This window comes from Centruroides vittatus, unplaced genomic scaffold (genome assembly GCF_030686945.1).
Source record: "Centruroides vittatus isolate TY-2023 unplaced genomic scaffold, ASM3068694v2 contig_717, whole genome shotgun sequence".
NCBI classification, from domain to species: domain Eukaryota; kingdom Metazoa; phylum Arthropoda; class Arachnida; order Scorpiones; family Buthidae; genus Centruroides; species Centruroides vittatus.
In genome coordinates, this window is record NW_027122456.1 from 3,560,777 (window position 1) to 3,582,084 (window position 21,308).

The 21,308-nt window shown below is 26.6% G+C and overlaps 1 protein-coding gene across 1 annotated transcript in view; it reads left to right on the forward strand.

The window, feature by feature from the left end:
* Positions 1 to 21,308, forward strand: part of LOC136980699 (heterogeneous nuclear ribonucleoprotein L-like) — a 79,319-nt gene that overhangs the window by 44,351 nt on the left and 13,660 nt on the right. Inside the window, exons 7-8 of the mRNA XM_067276886.1 lie at positions 9,616 to 9,678; positions 17,582 to 17,741. Of these exons, the coding sequence (XP_067132987.1) occupies positions 9,616 to 9,678; positions 17,582 to 17,741 (223 nt within the window). The remainder of the gene's footprint in view (positions 1 to 9,615; positions 9,679 to 17,581; positions 17,742 to 21,308) is intronic.

A 21,308-nucleotide genomic window follows, 5' to 3' on the forward strand; every position in this document is an offset into this window, starting at 1 on the left:
ATTCCATTTACTTTGTTTGATTTTGTATAAATGCACTTTATTGTCATGTCTTTTACTAGATATAATTTCCAAATTAAAGGAAGGTAAACTAGTTTAATTTACAATTAAATATAATTTTTTAATACTCTTAATTATAATTTTTTTATAATTAAGATGTGTTTCAGGATCCATGTTTTCTCTATGATCTATTATGATTAACATATTGTTTAAATCATACAATAGATACAAAATCATCCATTTTAGAATAATCAAAAAAAGAAAGATCATTTATTGATATTTTAATTTTAAAACTTGAATGCATCTTATATGAACATAATCTCAATGCAGTTGAATTTAAAATATATATATAACAAAACAGGATAACTTGTAACTTTTAAACTACCATTTCATATATTTTGTTTTAAAATTTCTTTAAAATATTTTTTCTAAACTTATTTTAATCTTATTGTTAATTATATTCTATAATCAATTTTGATTTTTGTTGTTATTGGGTTACAGAAATAAAATCTTGCTTATTTAATCATTTTTAATAATTTTTTTTTTTTATAACTGCTGCATTTTTGCAGAATGACCAGCATGCTGGTTTATCTGGGAAAGACCATGTAATCAGATATTTCTATATGGAAAAACTGGCATGCAAGTTTATCCTGGAGAATGACAGTTTAAGTGGTGTTATACATCCCTCTAGAGCAGCGTTTCCCAACCTTTTTTGTGCTATGCCCCACCTAAGCTTTTCTAAAATTCTTATGCCCCCCAACATATATGTTGAACTCTTTTGGAAGGTCTCTCGTTGTCGTGTTCGTTGAAGTTTTTTCTTGCACTTAATTGCCACACTGTTTTATCATAACCACGATAAAACCCAATCCTTTCATCAGTCTCTTGCACTTTCCAGTCATTGCCAAACGCAACCTGGAACACCACAACTCACGTCTGCCCACCTTGAGGTCTGGGCAAAGAATGTTCTCTTTCTTCTCTCTTTCACCGGTTTCAGGGGCTCGTTCATCTCTTTGTTCTCAGTGGTTCCTAGAATTGTTAATCCCACCCCAAGGGAAAAGGGTTATAAAGGAAAATTCTAGAAGGAAAGGGAAACAAAGAAAATTAAAACTAACTTAAATCAATATTTACAATAAATATGGCGTACAGCGGCTATACGGTTAACTTAAACTCTGGACGAGTTTCGAATTGCCCCCCTTAAGAATCAAATTGCCCCCTTGTGGGGCGTGGGCCCCACGTTGGGAAACACTGCTCTAGAGGGTGTATTAAAAAAACGAATGAGTTATGTCTTGTAAAAACAAATGCATTTTTATTCTAAAACTACTAATACTAATATTACTAATGTCAATAGGTTGTTAATTATTTTGTCTTGTAAACAGAAATTCTCTTTCTAATTGTGGTACCTTGTACAATACTTTGAATGCTAAATTTGACAAAAATTTGCTTTGGGAGTTTGAACTGCACACTCAATGAATCAATGCACTCAAAGCATAAGTGTAATCTGTATGCCCAACTCATCTTTTGCTGTTGAATTATGTTTATATGTTTTCAGTGCTTTTTATTGTGTTATGTCTTTGGTTATATATATTGTATGCTATTTGTCAATTGTTGACAATTTCTTCATGCAAGTTTTCTTTGTCAACAGCTGTTGAGTACTCTATGTTTTGTATCCTTTAGTTCAAAATTTTCTGAAGAGAAATTTTTAAATCATATTTGACACATTCAAAATTAAGAGCATCTTCCCCATACACATTATGAATTTTTTTTTACTATTTGTACAGCATTTTATCCTTTCTGAAACTCATAAAGTGTAAAACATCTGACATGCTTTTTATCTCGAGACATTTTGACTTGATTTTATTCAAACAAAATATTAAGTAAAGAATTTAAATTAAGCTTCTGAACAAAGATTACAATCTCACATCAGCAATAATGTGTTAAATTTCATAGCTGTTATAATTAATCACACATCTATGTTAAGTAATAACAGCTATTTAAAATATGCAGAAGCTTTCTGTTCAACTAATATAAGCTTTACTTATTAACCGTGGTATTTCAGAAGTGTGTGGAAGCAACAAAGTCTGAGGGGAAGATTTTTTCATGTTTTAGTTACCTGGACATAACTATAAACCATGGGGAAAATGTTCTTAATATAAAACCATATAAAAAAAGCTGCAATGTTGATAAAAATCTAAACTATCGTATTGCCCTATAACAATTAAAAGGAATAATTTTGTGACAGCACTATCGAAGATATGGAGTTTATTATTATTGTGGCATTTAACTGTGTTATGTTTACCTTAAATTAAGTGGATTTGCTATTTAACTTTATCGAAATGGGTTTTCGTTTAGGATCTGGGAGTGGATTAATTCACTTTCCATTATTTTTTAAAGGGAAAAACTGATTTGGACTTTGAACGATTCAGAATTCAAAATGGCACCACTGAATTAAACTTGAAGTACTGTACAAGTCACCACTGAAATTTTGAGCTTATTTATCTGCTCTGCTTAATGTTATCAGTAAATATGAATTCCAAAGTGAATATAATAAGTGGATTCTACTGTATTTACATGTAATGTTATAACAATAACAAATCATACAACAATGTTATACTAGTAGCCTGGGATGCCCCCTAGTGGGCATTCTTTACAAATTTCCATGAGGCATGTTTGATCCACTTAATATATGAAAGTTTAATGCACTTAATTTTTAAAAGTTTGATGCATATTATTTTAAGGTTTAAAGCATGTAATATTTAAAAGTTTGATGCACTTAATATACATAAATATATACAATTCTTTCTCTTAAAAACTAATCTTAATAAATCAATATACAAACAGCAAACAGGATTTCTATAGTAGAAAGTGAAGATATTCTTTATTTAAAGTAATTGAAATAAATAAAAATAATATACTTCAAAAATCTAGTTTTCTTGCGTCTTTTTCTGCCCTCCTTTGCCATGTGGTGGGTCCGACTCAGTGGAGAGGATGTGTGTAAATCAGGGTGTATATTGGGTTAGGGTCGTTAGTGATACCGTTACAGACGTGACACAACAATGATTTATATATATAGATATTTGCATCAGAATTTTTTAGTTTTGGTAATAGTTTTAAAATATTGTGAACCTTATGCCGAAGTAAAGTAAATATCAACCAAAAGCATTTTTCTTGATTATTCTGAAATAAATGATATTGCATAGTTGAAATAGTTTTAATAGTTATGTTAATTGTAATTAATTATTGGAGAGAGAGAGAGATCCTGAAATATATTTTCATTAACTTTTTCTAAAACTATTTTATGTAATGCTAATTATAACCTCTTTGGTTTGGATAAAAGTTGATATAAATTCAAGAAATTACACTTTTTATTTGCATGCTACATTTGATATAATGCTTTCTCTTGGAGTCATATATTACTGTATTTTAAAATTTTGTTTAAATTTAATTTTTTATTATTTTTCCTCTTGATTTTATTATTAAAAAATATATTATTTGCCATATTTTATAATCACGAATGTCAGAAATGTTACTTTATTGCTGCTTTATCTCATAGCACTAGAAAGTTATTTTTATAGCTGATTTGATTAGTAAAGTTTCTGTATAAAATTTCATAACACCTTATAAACTAATAAAAATTATTATATGAACCATGCTGCTATATTTAGCATATAGTAGCTTGTAGTATTCATTGAGGATCTATTGGCAGAAACTTTTCCTGTATAATATGATAAATAATGTTTAATACTTAAAATGCTATACTTTGCTTATTCATTTCATTTAATCAAGAATTTTTTAGAAAGTTTTTTGAATGAAAATTTGTTGACAGGAGTTTTGTTGTAGAAGCAGATTATTTCTTCTAAAATTAAAATTATCAAAATATTTTCTGTTTTATTATAATACTTATTTAATGTATTTATTTATTAATTAATAGTGGTATGGTTATAGGACAAATGTTAATGTAAGAACTTTTTAGGAAATAATTACAATAGTAGTAATTATATATTTTTCACTCTATGAAGATTTTGTCTTAAATATTTTCAGAGAAAAATGTTAAACCTCACTTTTCATTATTATTGAGTAAATTATTTTGTTGTTTGTTAGTTACATTAATTTATATTTTCAAACTTTAAAATAATAAAAATTAAAATAGAATAATAGTAAATAAGTATTTTGAAGTTTTATTCTTTCTTTTCTTTTATATATATAAAATATAAAAAAAATAAGAATTTTGATCCACTTAGGTATTTATTAGCCAGCAACTAATTTACTTTTAAAAGTCTTAAGAAAACATTTATTAAACTGTACTACCTGTTACTGTTGCCTAAGTAATGTGGGCCTGATTACTGATCAAAATTTAATATTCTTATCTCTGAAAATATTCAAAGTAAATTGAAACATTTTGTAAAAAGTCAAAATTACATTAACTATATAATGATAGTATTAACTTTATTTTCAGTGTATTAAAATAAAGTATTAACTTTATTTTAATATTACTAAGTTTATAAACTTATCACTGAAAAGTTTATAAACTTAGTAATATTAAAATAATTATGTATAAAATATTAAATATATAAATATAATTAGCATGTAATTTTCAATTTTAATGTTTTAAGAAATGTCTCAATTTATTTTTTAAGTTATATTTATAAAATACAGTAGAATTTACTTATTGTAATCACTCTGGGGACTTGCTTATACTAATAACATTAAACAAGGTAAGTAAATAAGATTACAATTAGTGAAATTTCTGGTTTTATTGACTCTGACATTAAAAGGACATGTTTATAGTTAAAAAACTGTTTAACTTAAAGGTTAATTAATTGTTATTATTAATGCATAATTCATTTAGTATTGATTTATCTGCTAGTCTTTAACAATAGCTAGCATATAGGCTTAATTGAAGTAAGAAATGTCAGCAATTTAAACTATTATATTATACTATGAGTAAATAATGTTAAATTTAGAGCACTGGTTAATTAACATTGATAGTGACTGCATGTTATTAAACATATTTTGAGGGCAATAGCCCAAAAAGAGATCTTAAAATCAAAAACGATTATTTATGATTATGATGATTACTGAACTCTGATCACAATAAGAGAAGTTTTAAAAATAAATTTCGGCTCATGTTTTGAGACAGGCTAAAGATTCTTTTATATAATTGAAGTTAATATCTATGATTACAATAAGTGGAATTTACTGTTAACGGCTGAAAACAAAATCTTTAGAAAATAATTAAAAAAAAAAAAAACAGAGAGATGAATAGCAATTGTGCATGAAGAATGTGATTTGTACAGATTTTTGTTTCTGATTAATATTTATGATATGATTCTCATGTTAAAATCTGATGTTTCATTAGGACTAACTTCCAAAATATCAAATTTTCAGTTTTTGTTATAAGTTTTATTTTTATACTAAATATATAATGTGAACAGCTTTATTCTTTTGAACAAAAGATGTTAATTTAAACATTAAAAAAAAAAAACGAGGTTTTGAAAGTTTCTGGTTAAAAAAGAGAGGTGTTTTGGATCTGTCTTCAGATCTATTTTAACTGTTTCATAAAAATTAATAGTTTTTTTACTTCAAGGGAAAAACCAAGTGTTTTTATTTGGAACTACCTCCCCCTGTCTGTGTGAAGATTTATACTTAATATTAATTCTATTTTTATTTACCTCATTAGTTTTTCAAGAATTTGTTTTTGGTTTTCAAAGATTTCTGATTTTTTCATAAAATTTATTTGAACTAAGATATTACTAAAGAATAAAGGAAACTTAACATTTTGTTATGCTTTTTCTCAGATTTAAACATGTAGAAACATGTATAATTTAAAAAAATTATTTTTATTTATATTCCATCTAAAATTTTTTGATAGGTAAAAGTTCTTTTTTGTCTGTATTTTTCTTTCTTTCAAACATACTGCATTTTTAAACTTTAGTGTCTTAATGATGAAATAAGATTTTCAATAAATTTTTAACACTCATAAAACTTAATATCCAAATGAAATGAATCAAATCACTAGTTACAAATTATATTTCAAGTTTCACTATTTTATTAGTGAACATATTAATTTTTCACAACAGATGATTAAGTCTATCAGTAGAACTTATAAAATTTTAAACTCAGTAGTATTAGTTTTATAGTTTGAAGTAAAGTTTGTATATGTATGTATGTATATATATGTATATATATACACACACACTTGTGCACAATATTACAAAGATACAAGGAGTGTTTGGAAATAATTTACAATAGTACTTTTTTTGTACCTTATTTCCTTATTTATTATGTAACATAATTTAATATAGGATCTCTCAGTATACTTCTCACGAATGTCAATGCATCATTGTCATCTCTCTGGTAACTTCATAATGGCATTACAGATCCATTTTTTGGAGGTACTATGGCACCATTCATGGACAGCTGTCTGCAGTTCTTTGTTTGCAAACTTTTGACCTTGCAGCAAGTTCATATTGTCAAATAAAGCATAATCATATGGAGCAAGATCTGGTGAATATGGTTGGTGCAACACAACAGTGAACCCCAGTGATACCAACTTTGCAATCATGGTGTTGCTGGTGTGGTGCTGTGCATTGTCATGTTGGAGCAAAATTCATCATGACCACTTCCCTTTTCTTTTGCTGAATCCTGCGCTTAAGCCACATAAGGGTCTTGCAATACACAATCATTGTTGATGGTTGTCTTGTGAACCAGTGAATTAGCAGTATGTCTGAAGTGTTCCAAAAGATTGAGATCATCTGCTTGTAGATCAGCATGAAATTTCTAGAGTTGGGATTTCCTAATGTTTCTATTGAATGGATTGGAATTTCTTCTCTGATGTGTGGTAGTGACACCACGATTTGTCACCAATTACCAGCTTCTCAAAAAAATCTAGATCATCATTGTGCATTTCGAGAAGCGATGAGTATTCCACCTTTATCTTTCTGTGTTATGTCAATTCTGGGGAACCCTTCAGACAGTTTCATTGTTCCAGTGAGTTTGCAGGATGGACAACCAATAGTTACATTTTTTTATGCAGTTTTTATGCTGCATAAATCCTTTGACCCAGTTGTACATGGTCTTCCGTACAGGATCTTCCTGACTACATACTGCAGTTTTGATGCAGTTTGTATGAAAATCATGCAATCCATCTTTCCCTGTGATAGTTGCCTTTCATTTTATCTGTTTTCCTACTTACCAGCAAACATTGTGCTCTTGCTTTGCACTCTGGTGGCAATTAACATCTAGCTTATGCATACTAGTCATCATACTTATGCATTAATCTATTGCCCTATGAGAGGATGTACCCACAGATAGCACAGTATTCACACAACACTGCAATAGTAAATCATTTCTGAGCACTCCTTGTATTTATACAGTAATTACAGAACAGTAACTACTGAATAGCCAATATTTTTTGTACTTAAAATTTAGCTACAAATAGAAATAGTCACAATTGGTATGTAATTAATATGTTTATGAATTTTCACATATAATACCTTTATGAAAATTTGCTATTTAGACTAGCATTATCACTAGGCCACAAAACTTTTTAATATTGGTAACTTGTCACTTTCTCAGTCTTCATTAAGTTGAGTTTGCGAGACTCTACTGTAATAATAGAGATTTATTATTTTTATCATTTTCTATTTTATTTTTTTATACATAATTTGAAGAAAATGTTTAACTAATAATTTTTTTGTTGTACAACTTTTCCTTAATGTTTAGTGAAAATCTTGTAATATAATTTTTAGTAGTAGTAGTTTGTAGTTAGTTATGAAGTTTTTGCTTTTATGTAACTTCACTTTTATTCTGTATTATTTATGGTTTTATTAAAAAATTAGTTTTATGAATATTTATAAATTATTTTTTATTGAAAGTTCTTAGATTCTTTGATAAAATTTTTTCTATAAACATTACTAGGTTAGATGAAATGATTTCTATGAACACTTTATTTTAGGCTATATATCTATTATTAATATTAGTTATTTTTTTTTTACTATACAATACATGACAGGTGTAAAGGAGGCCAAGTGGTCTTCGTTCCCTAAACACTGGGAGTTTGGTCGTGGGTTTGTGCCTCGCTTGGACGGGCTGGCCACATGGAGTTTTCTGGGTTTTCTCCACATCTGTAACACTTAAATGGGGGCCAGTTTCCCTTAAAAAGATTTCCCAGAAGGTATCTCCCTAGGCAGATTGCCATAACCAAACAAACAGACAGATAAAGCAGTTGAAAACATTCAAATGTGTGTTGGAACAAATCAATATATTTTTTGAGAACAGTTAGATATATTACTTTTTTAAATCTTTCTCTTCAAATGAAAAATATAATGAAAAATTGTTCCAAAATTATTTCTTTTTTGAAATTGGAATCAAATTTAAAGTGTTTAGAGTTCAAAATTATTTTGAATCTAATGCTTGTCTATAGATTTTTTAATATAGAAATGCTATAAATTGAACAATTCTTATGTTAAATATTATTTAAGAAATTGAACTTAGAATCATCCTTCAGTTTAGTTGTTATTTATAAGCATAGTTTGCTACATAATTTTTAAATGCACCTTTTCAAAAAGTTATTAAATAGTTTTTGGAATTATTAAAATTAATCATTATTATTTTTTTTTACACTTCTTCTTTCAAATTTCAAATTTCTTCATAATTGTGATACAACTGCCCTCTGCTATAAAAATTAAAATAATAGTATCAATAGTAATTCATTCCTACTTTATATTTAGTTTAAACACAAGTGAAAAAAGTCATTTGTCAGATATAACAATATTATATTACTGAAGGAACTGTTGTTTAAACTCAGCTTTTTTCTTACTTTTTATAGATTTGAGATATTTTTTTAAAATGAGACTCCTGTTTATATTTAATATTTTAGTATAATGGATGCTTTAATAGTTTAAAGAAATTTATTCATAATTTAAATTCTAATTTTTACTTTTTTAATGTATTTTCTATGAAATATTTCAATATTTTTACTGTAAATCATTATTTAATATTAAATAAGTGTTGTGCAATTGTTATTTTATCTAATATTTTAAAAAAATTTGTGTGTAATAATTTGCATTTATTCAATAAATTAGCTTTTAAAAAATTATACTCTAAATAAGAAAATGTTTTAGAAAATAATGTGCCCTTTAAAACTATTTGATGATCTTTACCTAAATTAAAAAAAAAAATATTTTAATTCAGATTATTTTGAAGTAATATTGAGAATGAAATATATAGATAGATATGCATTTTAATTTGATAAATTAGTAGATAAAAATGTATAGTTTTATATAGTTTGGAATTTTTAATAAAGTATATTTTTGGAATTTCAAAAAGATTTCTAAAAATTTTCATGGAAAAAAAAAGAAAGAAACAATTTTACTTTCTGAATGCTTTTTATCTCACACATTCTAAATTATATAGTAACTTTTAAACTTTGCTATTGCTGATATTTTATGGATATCCCTCTATATTAAATTAATTTAAAATTTTTAATTTTTATTTTTAAACTTTATGCTAATCAAGTTCTAGAAGTGCTGAAAATACTATATTTAAATTAACATTCTTTAGTATTGAAATATAACCCTTCAACTTTCAGTTGTACTTACTTATATTGATTTTAAACAGGCAAAATTAGTGACAGACCTGCTTTGCTACAAGAACCAAGAGGCTATGGATCTCCACCCTATCGTAAGTACAGGGTGTTTAAAATAGTTAGTGATTTCATATTAAATCCAGTACAATTACACATTTAATTTGGAAAATTAATATAAGTTTAATAATGAAATAATACACTAATCTCTCTACTCCAATCTGAATCACATTCATTAAAAAATTTTTATATCTATAAAATTCCTAATATTTCAGAAATCCTAAGATATTAAAGTTTATGGAAATCCTCTGTAATATATATAAACTATATTTAAGAACAATTTTTTTTCCTCCAAACATACCATTTTGTTTAGCTTTTTCTGATTTTATAAAATAAGTTTATGTTATCCAAAATACAAGTTGCATGTAAATTATTACTTAATACTGTCATAAGAAACTAAAATATTCATAACAGTTTTTAATATCAGTTTTCTGAATAATGCAAAGTATTTTATCAACAGATGTACTTATTTGTTTTAGGTTTTTTTTTTACTTTAACCTATGAATTATAGTTTTTTTTGCTGACATTTTATTGATAAAACTGAGTACCAAGTAGGATATAATTTTAATTTCTAACTTTTGATTTGATAATTAAACTACCATATTTATAAAAGTGGGAATTACTACACCATGTTATTTTTACCTCATTAGTTATATTTGAGTTTTAAATTTTTATATGAAAGATATAAACAAAACTTATTCAGTTTTTAGACATTAGGTTTTGGTTATTTCTTTAGATGATTGTGTAAGAAACTTAAAATAATTATCAATATTATATATTTAAGAGTATGTAGATAAAGTGCAGAAAAAATTAAGAGTTAATTAAATTAATTCAGTTCTTAATAAGATTTATCTTACTAAGAATTAAACATAATATTTTCACATATATTTTACTTTTAGTTTTTCTTCATCAAAGGAACTATGATTTTAAATGCGTGTATAATTCATACTGTCTAAATACAAAACTTTGATTCACTTACAAATAAAATTAAAAAGAAATTCTGTTAATATTTGAATATTGAATTATTATATTTCAGATTATATTTAATAAAAAGAATGAGTTTCAATCTTATTTTAGTATTTAATAGATTTTTAATTCATAATAATAATAATACATTGACAACATTGATGTACTTGTAATTATTTTACTTGAATTTTCACTGTTATGTTGGAAAGTAACCAGTAATACATCTAATAAAATTAAATGAGTATACAAAAAATATGTAATTATATGATCTCAGTTTGATACAAACTATTAGGGAAGTACTTAATAAATTTCTATTTTTTTTTTTTTTTTTTTTAATGAAAAATTGAAATTTAATTTACTCTAAAATTAACAGTTAAATAATGTATATCAGAACAGAGTTTGGAAATATTTATCAACGTTCAATGATTATCTTTTAAAAAGCTTTTAAAATATGTTCTTATCAAAGTTCTATAATAAAATGTAATAATTTTAAATAACAAATGAATGTAATTACTTTTTGAAAAAACCCTTCTGCAACAGATTGTTTTCTTTATTATCATGGTTAAAAAATAAGGAAATGGAAATCTCATGGTCAACTTTCATTCATAACCTTTTTTGTCATAATTGCTTCATCTTTATTTCTATATATTCAGATTCTTTGGTCATCATCATTGGAACAAATTGTATTTGTATTTCTGAGGCATAAAAAAGGCATTTTTCTTATTTCTGTACAGTACATTTGATTTTGAATTAAAATGAGTTAAATCAAATGTTGTAAAGATTTATGGAAAATCGTTGAAAATAAATTTAATAAATTTGAAACTTAAAATTTATGACATTATTAATAATAATTTTATGATTTTGGAAATATTCAAATTTTATGAATAAGGAAAGGATTATATATATCTTAAAATATACCTACTAGATTCCAGTTAAAAAATTTATAATCCTTAATTTAGCTTTCAATACTTTTCATTATTGTCCTTTACAAATGTTACATTTCTAACAAGAGGCTTTGATTTAAAATTTTATCACTGTTCTTTTCAAATGATTTTAATACAATAGTTTTAAATTCATATTATAAAAAAAAGAAATGAAAATCAGTTAATAATTCTTTTATAATTGCATAAAAGTACATTATTTAAAATATGTTTGCAAATGGCTATTATTTATTTCATTCTTTTCATATTTTCTGTTAGCTCAAATAGTACTTTTTTTGAGTGGTTTTAATACTTTTAATGATTTGTTTTTATATGAAGAGATAAAAATAATGTAATGCTGTCATGATTTTGAAGTAAATATATTTGAATTCTAAATAAAATCTTTAAATTATTAATAGGTGATTGCATAAGCATTGTAAATATTAAAATTTCATGTAATAAATATAAATTTATGAACTAAGAAATCAACATTTCAGTTATGAAATTGAAAATTAGTAGGATATCATTTTTATCTCTTTATCTATTTTTCTGTTTATGATAAAGTTTAATAGCATATTATGCAACTTTTTGGTATTTATAAACATTTGCAATTAACTTTACAACTTAGTTTTATCCATAAACATTTGCAATTAGATAGTTTAATAGAAATATGCAATATGATTAATATTATAGCAGTATCTACCCATATAAATTCTAATGTTCATGAGTAGCAAAACTAAGATGAACATCAATGACTAATCTATTCAATCATCGTTGTGGTTTGTCGGGTTCAGTAGGGAAAATTAGTTAATGCCATTTTTATTGCTCAGTATCTTACTAGATCTGTTATCCATGTGCATTAGTCTTAGATTTTAACAGTAATTTTTAAATATTAAATACAATCTTTGACATTTAAGAAATGGAATTATTAGATGTTATCACTAAAACTTATGATAAATTAGATACTTTTCTGTTTTGTATTAAAAATAGTGCTCAAATATATGTTTTTGAACCCATGATAAAACAAATTATAAAATATAATAGTTAACTTTTTTTCCTAATTAATTGCTTATATTACATTTCTTTCAATTTCTCACTACTAAGATACATTGCATTAATGTGTGTTTTGATATTAATATAAAAAGGGATTCAATATGTATATATTTTGATTTTAAAAAACATTTAGTGTTTTGAATTTAATTATATTTTCACATAATTTCTTAAAATGCATGATCTTATTTCTTGTGACTTAGACATGTAATTTGAACTATTTCTTTGCTATTGAATATATGTTACCTGTAGCAATAATTTCACAATAATTGTTTACAGTAAGAAATGATTTATTTTGATTAAAACTTTTACAATTTTCAGTCTCTTAGAACAATCTTCAAGTGTATATCAAAGTTAAAATTAAATAACATTTATGGGTATTCATGAGTATTCATTACGCATAACTGAACATTTATTAGAAAAAAAATAGCAAATTATATGACTCCATTCTATTGGATTTTGGAAATAGTCAAAAATATTAAAAATTTACAAAGATTGGTTATGAATATGTCATCACACATGAATACTTATGCAAGTAACAGATAAAGCCACATGTGTTTGGAAGCTTAAGGAACCCAAATATTTGAAATGATAAATCCTTTCAAATATCTTTCTTTGTGCTTCCAAACATGTGTGGGTTTTATCTGTTACTTGTATAAGTATTCATGTGTGATGACATATTCATAACCAATCTTTGTAAATTTTTAATAGTTTTGACTATTTCCAAAATCCAATAGAATAGAGTCATATAATTTGCTAATTTTTTTTCTAATTATTAATCATTGAAAATATATATCAGTGAATAAAATAATGTCTGGCTCTTTTATATTCAAGTATTTATATACAGTATTTGTTGTCTGTTATTGAATGTTAAAATTTAACAAGATCAAATAGTGACATTAGCAAAAATTTGGATCAATTTATATCATATTCACTACTTATAAATAAATTTAAAGTTACATTAAATCATGTTGCTTTTCTTTGAGGGCTGCTATATATCATTAATTGCATATGTGAGATTCAGAATCAGAAGTCACTATGTAATTTGATAATATCAGTTAAATTCTGTGAATTAAAAGATAAAAAGAAAAATGTAAAGATTATTAAATATGAAATAATTTAAAGCTCCAAAATATTAACAATACAATGAATGTATGTATATACCGTATTTACTAACATATAAGACGAGGTTTTTCTTCATTTATCACAGCTTCAAATTCCTAGATTGTCCTATATGCGTGAGCAAAAATTCTGTGTTTTGCAAATAATTTTTGTGAACCATGTATTTGTATTTTTTACTGGATGCTTACTAAGTGTGAGAGATCGGACTTGAGAGAGAGAAAAATTTTTTCGGCTGAAAATTTAATTAAAAATTTGCTATAATTTTTCCCATAATTGTTAAAATTGTAAAAGATATTATTTTATTCCTCTGTGGAGTTACTTCCCTTTCAAGATGATACATCAAATGTGTCACCAGGAACTTGGCGACAAGAAATCGTTAATGGACATAGGTGCTGCAACATTGCCAATAAAGGGCAATGGAGAAAAAAAGGAGGACCCCCAATAAAAAGCAGTGATTGATGATGACAACAGTTTGGTCCACAAGAGAAGTTTGTCTGTCTGATGAGGAGTTCGTCTGTCGAAAAAGGGGATAGTTCGTTCTTCCGAGAATCCGCCACCATCGAAAGTTGTCCTAGTCAAAGTTTCCACAACAATTGGGTACCTTAGTGACCTCCCTCTATCCTTAGTTATTTTCAATGAACTCCATTTAAACAAACTCCATAAAGTGAACACCGTGAATAAGGGAACTCCTCTAAAGTGACTCCTTGAAAAAGTGCACACCTCCATCCAAAGGTGAACTCCGTCAATTCTTTAATTTGCCTCAGATCCCTTACCAGGTATCTATGAACCTTATATGTGAACTCTCCAATTCGCAAACTAGTTAATATCACAGACGTAACCCTTACTATGAGATAATAATCTTTTTGTAGAACTAGCTTAATAAATGAAATTTGTTATTGTTAGAATTGTGTTTGGTTTCACTTCCTCAATCTGTGCCATCCCTTGTATCAGATCCAAATGCCTACAATGCAACCACTCGCGCGAAGAAAATACGAAATTAGCAACACTTAGGTTTCTGTGTCTACCTATAAGACACAGTGGTGTCAGTCCTGACGAATTAGTCATTGCAGTCTTCGCCGACGCAATGTCAACCCTTTGGTCCTGTGGTGCCAAAGCATAGGGAGCACTTCGCACATTGTCACATAAGTATTTTATCTGGGTTTTTTGAATCATTATTGTATATAATCAGGAGTAAAGATGAATAGCAATAGGAAAAGCAAAGCTTTTGAATTAAATTCCAGATTGAAATTTCAAAATCACACGGGACCCCGATATAAGTTTTAATTCATTCCCACATGAAAACAGATGATTATTCAGAAATCAGAATTTGGAGAAACTCATAATTGTAATTGACATAGAGTGGATTCGACTGTTAAGAATTTGTAAAAGAAAAGAAGGTTCCTGATTGTCCAGGGCTGTATTCTGGTCACAGTCTCTGGTCTCTCGTCTCTCACAGATCGGTCGCTGATTGGCTAATCCGAATGATTAGCCAATCAGCGACTGGCTTGTGAGAGACGAGAGACCAGAATACAGCCCCAGGTTTACATCAACAAATTATATTGTCGATTTTGCAAGATTTTTTCTTAAAATTTAAAATGCCAGTAATTTTTGCAGGACAGTGTGCATTTACATTCATTTGATATTTTACTTGTGATTAAATGAAATAAAATTAGAATTGTATTAATAAATCTAATTTTTTTTGTTTTGATCTTTAAAGTCGCATCTCGAGGTCCTCTTATATGCGAGTAAATACGGTATGTGTGTATATTCAGATGCATTCAATGCATAAGATTAATATTGCTAAATATGAAATAAAATTTACACTATATATATTATAAATTTTTTTGAACTTTAAATTATTTCATATTCAGCAATATTAATCTTATGCATTGAATGCGTCTGAAAATTATAAAATTATGATATGATGAAATAAAACTTGAAAACTAAACAAGTGCAATTTTTGATTTTTTTCATAATCTATTGGGTTGTTCAGAAAGTAATTTCATTTTTTTCATGGAAAAAAAAACAATTTTTTTTTATAATACATAAATATTTTACTGAATTATATATTGACCATTTTGCCATATTTCTTGTAGTAGCATGATTGCACACACACAAAAGTTCTGATCTTTGCTTACAAAAAACTGATTCAAGTAATTTTTGACATTTTCATTTGAAGTAAATGTTTTACTGTTTAAAAAATTTTGTAAAGAACTGAACAAGTAATAATCCAAGAGTGCCAGATCTGGCAAATATGATAACACATTCCATCCAAGCTCTAACAGCTTCTGACGAGTTACCAAATTACCAAACTTGTGTGAGGTCTGGCATTATCATGGTGAAACACTACACCTTTTCTGTTGATTAGTTCTGGCCTTTTCTGTTTTGATCATATCACTCAATTTGTCCAGTTAATGGCAGTACACTTCCGAATCAGTTGTAAAATTGTCTGGTAGAAGCTCAAGAAAACAATTCTCTTAAAATCCCACCAAACAGAGAGCATACTTTTTTAAAAGTGAATATCAGCTTTTGAAGTGCTTTGAGCCAGCTCATATCTTCTACTTCACGATTGTTTGCATTCAACATTGTTATAAACAATCTATTTTTTGTCTCCATTTATGGTTCACTTCAAAAATGGGTAATTTTCTTGATGTTCGAGAATAAAATCACATGCCAATGTTATGGAGCAAATCAGTTTCTTTAAGAACATGTGGAACCCATTTATTGAGCTTTGAAATGAAACCAAGTCGTTTCAAGTAATCATAAATGGTTGAATTCGACAAATTTAATCTCTTAGAGATTTCTCATGTTGTTGTTCAATGGTTTGCTTCAATCAATACCTTTATTTTATCTTCAACTTCAACTGGCCTTCCAGAATGTGGTGCATTTTCAATATTGAAATTTCCAGAATGAGATTTTGAGAACTAGTTTTGGCTTTGTTATTCTGTCAACACAAACGTCACACTATTTTTTTTCTTGCTTGAATAGCATTCTTATCTTTTCAGTAATTAAAAAGCAAAATGTGCCAAAAATGCTGCAATTACAAAGAATCAAACAAAATTTTTTACAAATAAGCCTTGAAATGTCAGATATCAAAATATATAATGACAATATGATTTAGGATGAAGTTGGTGGGTAAAAATAGAACTAATCTCACTGGTGGTAAAAAGATGAAATTACTTTCTGAAAAACCCAATAATTAAATTAATAATTTTTGGATAAAATGCATTTTAATGTATATGCTATGATTAACATAAATTATATTTCCATTTATAAATATATATACATATATACTGAAGACATGCAGATTAGTATCTATTTTATTTAATTATAGTTATAGTTACTCAGAAAAAATAGTAATAACAGTCATATTTAATAGACTTTTTATTCATTTTGGTTAAATTTGGTAATTTTATTCTTTAATATTTAATACTTGTTGTATTAGGGAATTCAAAAATAGGTACAGAGAACTGATATTTAAAATTGAAACTATCTTAAGAATTTTTGAAAAAAATACTATCAAAGTTTTTAAATTGTTTTTAAAAAATATTTTATGTAAATAGCAGAAAACTTGTAAGCACTTTTATTTTTCTTAATTATGTTAAAATTATTGGAATGGATGAACTGATGTTGAAAACCGTTTAATGTGTCAAAATCAATTAGATCATAACATTTTAATTAATTGAACTCAGGACTTTTGTGCTACATTTTTGAATGATTACTCTCCTAATGAGAACATACAGTAAAAATAATTCTAGAATTAAATATGAGTGGCTATTGTCTGATCATTTTATTGTGATTGTACTGGATTATTTTGATTATGTATTAGTTATAAACAATTTAGAGCATAAATGTTATACTAATAGTTCTTTAATTTGACTAGGTGATGGTGCACCAAGACCAGGTCCACCAGCATACCCAGACCGTGATTATGATGGATATGGTGGTCGTGGTCCATCTCATGGATATGGAAATGGGGATTATGGTCCTCCACCTGGACCACAGAGTCGTTATGGTGGCCCATTGCCAGATAGATATGGAAGGTATATTTAATTATAAATAACTAAAAAATTTTTCAAATTTAATTTATGTTGCATGTATTACTATTGAAATCTCAGTACTAACTTTCTGTTGAACATATCAGATTTGCATACAGAAATGTTTAAAATATTTGGAGGAATTATCTAATTTAAGACTGACAGAATTTGTTGATAAACAATGATTATTTTTTCAGAATATGTATTAGCATCAGTTGTTTATATGCCTAATGCAAAACATTTCCAAATAATTTAGAAATTTTTAGAGAAAAGATTACATTTAGAAATGATAAATTATATTTTGTTGTTTTTTATGCTTAAAATTTAATAAGTGAACAGAAAAACTGACATTTTGATTTATATTTCCATATTTCAAATGCAGGCTTATCCATTAGAATGTACTCCTGGTTAACATTTTCCCAGTAGAATGTGTGTATTTTTATTACTCAAACTTTAAAGAATGTGTGTTATCTCTCAATAAAAATTTTTTTGGCTGATGTTTCAAACAGTAAAAATTTTAAACTTTTTTAAAAAATTCAATGTACTGTATTTAATGATATACAGGAAAAGTCAAGATACATTTCATATATAGAATCACAAGCAAACTTTTAAAAATGCAATTTCTGTCTTACTTGGTGAATAACAGTTTATTAAAGGAAATTACTTGCTTGTTATAATAAACCTTTGTCTGCTTTTTTTTAAAAAAATTTCTTTATTGTTTTATATTATTGGCTGTATTGTATTCTACTTGTTAAAGTAACATTTATGATATGGACCACAGACTGTATATATTACTATGTACTGTACAAAGCAGTAGTTGATAACATTGTTGTCTGATTTAAAAAAAAATATATTTTAAATGAGTTTGTTGTTTATATATAGATGTTCTACTGTTTTGTTACATTTTAGAATTTTGAGTTGATATTATATCATATAACTTTTTCTGTTTTAAAATATTGGGAAATGGATTCTCAATTAATGTTTTTCTGCAGAACATCTGATTTTCAGGGATGAATTACTGATATTAAGTACAGGATGACTGTAAATATATTATATCAGTGTAGAGGTTACAACCAAAGTGCTATGATGAATCTATGGGTATTATACTTTTTTACTTGGCTTGACAAGAATATTTGAATGAATATGTGGTATTTCTGACCTACGTGCTTAGAGATGCAATTTAGTTTGAATTTCAGATGGTGATTGGTATAAGTTTAGTTTTTGGGAGTTGTGCATTCAAATTTATTCTGAATCAGTCTTTTCTCTAGACATTTTTAGATCATTAATTAAAAATTTATTGTAATTATTATAATATATGAAAGATTTTAACATTACTGGATTTGCTTTGTTTTCAGATTAAATTACATTGCTGAAAGCATAAAACCAGCTAGAAATTCCAGTTGTATATTTAGTTTTGGTTTATAATTTTTAAATTTTATACATATGTATTATATGCATTTAAAATATGTAGAATATCTGTATAGAGGTTTTGTATATCTTGAAATGTGTTCTATAATCTAAGGATTAATTTGTTTCGTTTTATCTTTTATTGAATTTTGACGTATTTCTGTTTTGCATAATTGAATGACAAAACTTTTCTTAAAATAATTAAAAATTATGAAATTGTTTTGTCGTTATAAGTAATCTAATTGAAGATCCTTGTTACTTGAAATTTTGATTTAATATGTTTAGTTTTTATTTTTCCGGGCTAATGAATTAAGTATAGTGCAGTCTTGATAATCTGAATCTGTGTTAATTTGAAATAGCTTTTTCTTGCCAACTTAATAGCAAATTTCATGATTTTGAATTTTATTTAATTATAGCTAATATAAGTAATGTATACATTATCATGTATATAATAGAAATTTCATAGCAGAAATTTCTTGTAAATAGTTATGTTTTTATAAAGATTTCACATTATTGAACAGATTAATGTTTAGTAAGGTGTAGATTTTTAGTCACTTTCAAACCAAGGAAAGAGATAGAGAAATAAGCTGTTAAAATCTTACTTTTAAGTAATAAGATAGGCAAAATAGATTTGAAAGTTTATTGTGATGTACTGTGAAAGTTAACCTAAATAAAAATTTATACCTATTTTACCTATCTTATTACTTGAAAATACAATTTTAATAGCTTATTTGTCTACCTTTTTCCTTAGTTGAAAGTGACAAAACTCTGAACCTTACTAATCATTAATCTGAGCAGGTGCAGATGTTCAGCTGTTATATTGACACTTCTTGTGTCTAACAAAATTTTATAAAAGGAAAATGAGCATTCAACATCATATGAATTGAATAGAGCAAATTCAAAATTGGGAGCAAGTTCAATGGATGCAGAAAATGCAATGTTGTGTATTGTTTTTCTCCTGAATGGGTTATTGATGTCTTAAACTGTTGTGTACCCAGGATTTTTTCAAAATGCTAATCAGATTTTTTAGATCTTTTGCTCACTCCATACTTGAAGCTGTATGCAAATTGGAAATAGATATCCTTTATTATTATCGTTGAATTGTAGAACACCATTCCAGTTATTTCTAGCTTCCTAATTCTGCTAACTAAAAATGAGAAATGTGCTTTTGTATATGTCAGTTGGTTATTTCACGAACTGCAGGTACTTCTTTTGAAGCTGAAATGTACAATGATATCTAACACCTGTCAATAATCTGATAACAGTTGTCAGTAATATAGAACTTGATTATTTGTTCACTATTTTCTGGTTTTTTTTTTAGAATAATAACTAAAATCCTACCTGATTAAATTTTATCAAAACCATCAGAATAAAACACTGCAACCCCAAGCTGTGTGTTTCACTTTGTTAGGATATGTTATGATGGAAAAAGAACTCTAGGAAATCTTTCTTATAGTCATATAAATTTCATGGGCAGTGGAGCATTAAGGAATATCATTGTGATCTGAAAAATAATTGCATTGACTTCAAAGAATGAAGTTCTAACATGTTTTGCAACAAAATGATGTGTATCAAATTGGGTTAGAAAATCTCTAGTCAGTCCAGCCTTTAACATATGAGACTTTCTGTTTAAAAAGCACTTTCAAAATATTTAAATGATTTTTAAAATTATTAAAAATTGCTTATCAGGACTATGTTTCTTATAATACACTATGCTTTAGGAACAATCGTTCTTTCTTATGTAATATTTTCAAGTCAATTATTTCAAAATATTGTGTAATAAAGAACAGTTGAGTGAGCATCTTCAATATAAATTTTTAAAAAGTCATTGGATAGTCCTCTAGGAATGCACTGTAATGTTATTTAAATTTTGTTTACACCTTGTCTTGTTCTTTATAGTAATAACCTGAAAATGGAACAGATAAGTTCTAAAACATTTGATGAAAATGTTTCAAAGATAACAATAGTTTTGAGTTTAAAACTTTCAATTTTTCATATACAGTAAGACCCCCCTTAATGCAGGGAGATGTGTTTCTAGATGGCAGAGCGCTAAATGAAACAGCGTTAAACGGGGTCATCTTAACACATAAATAAAGGGGATACGTGAAACAGAACAGAGAATAAGAAAATTTATATTTTTTTGTTTTATTTTGTAACATTTATTGT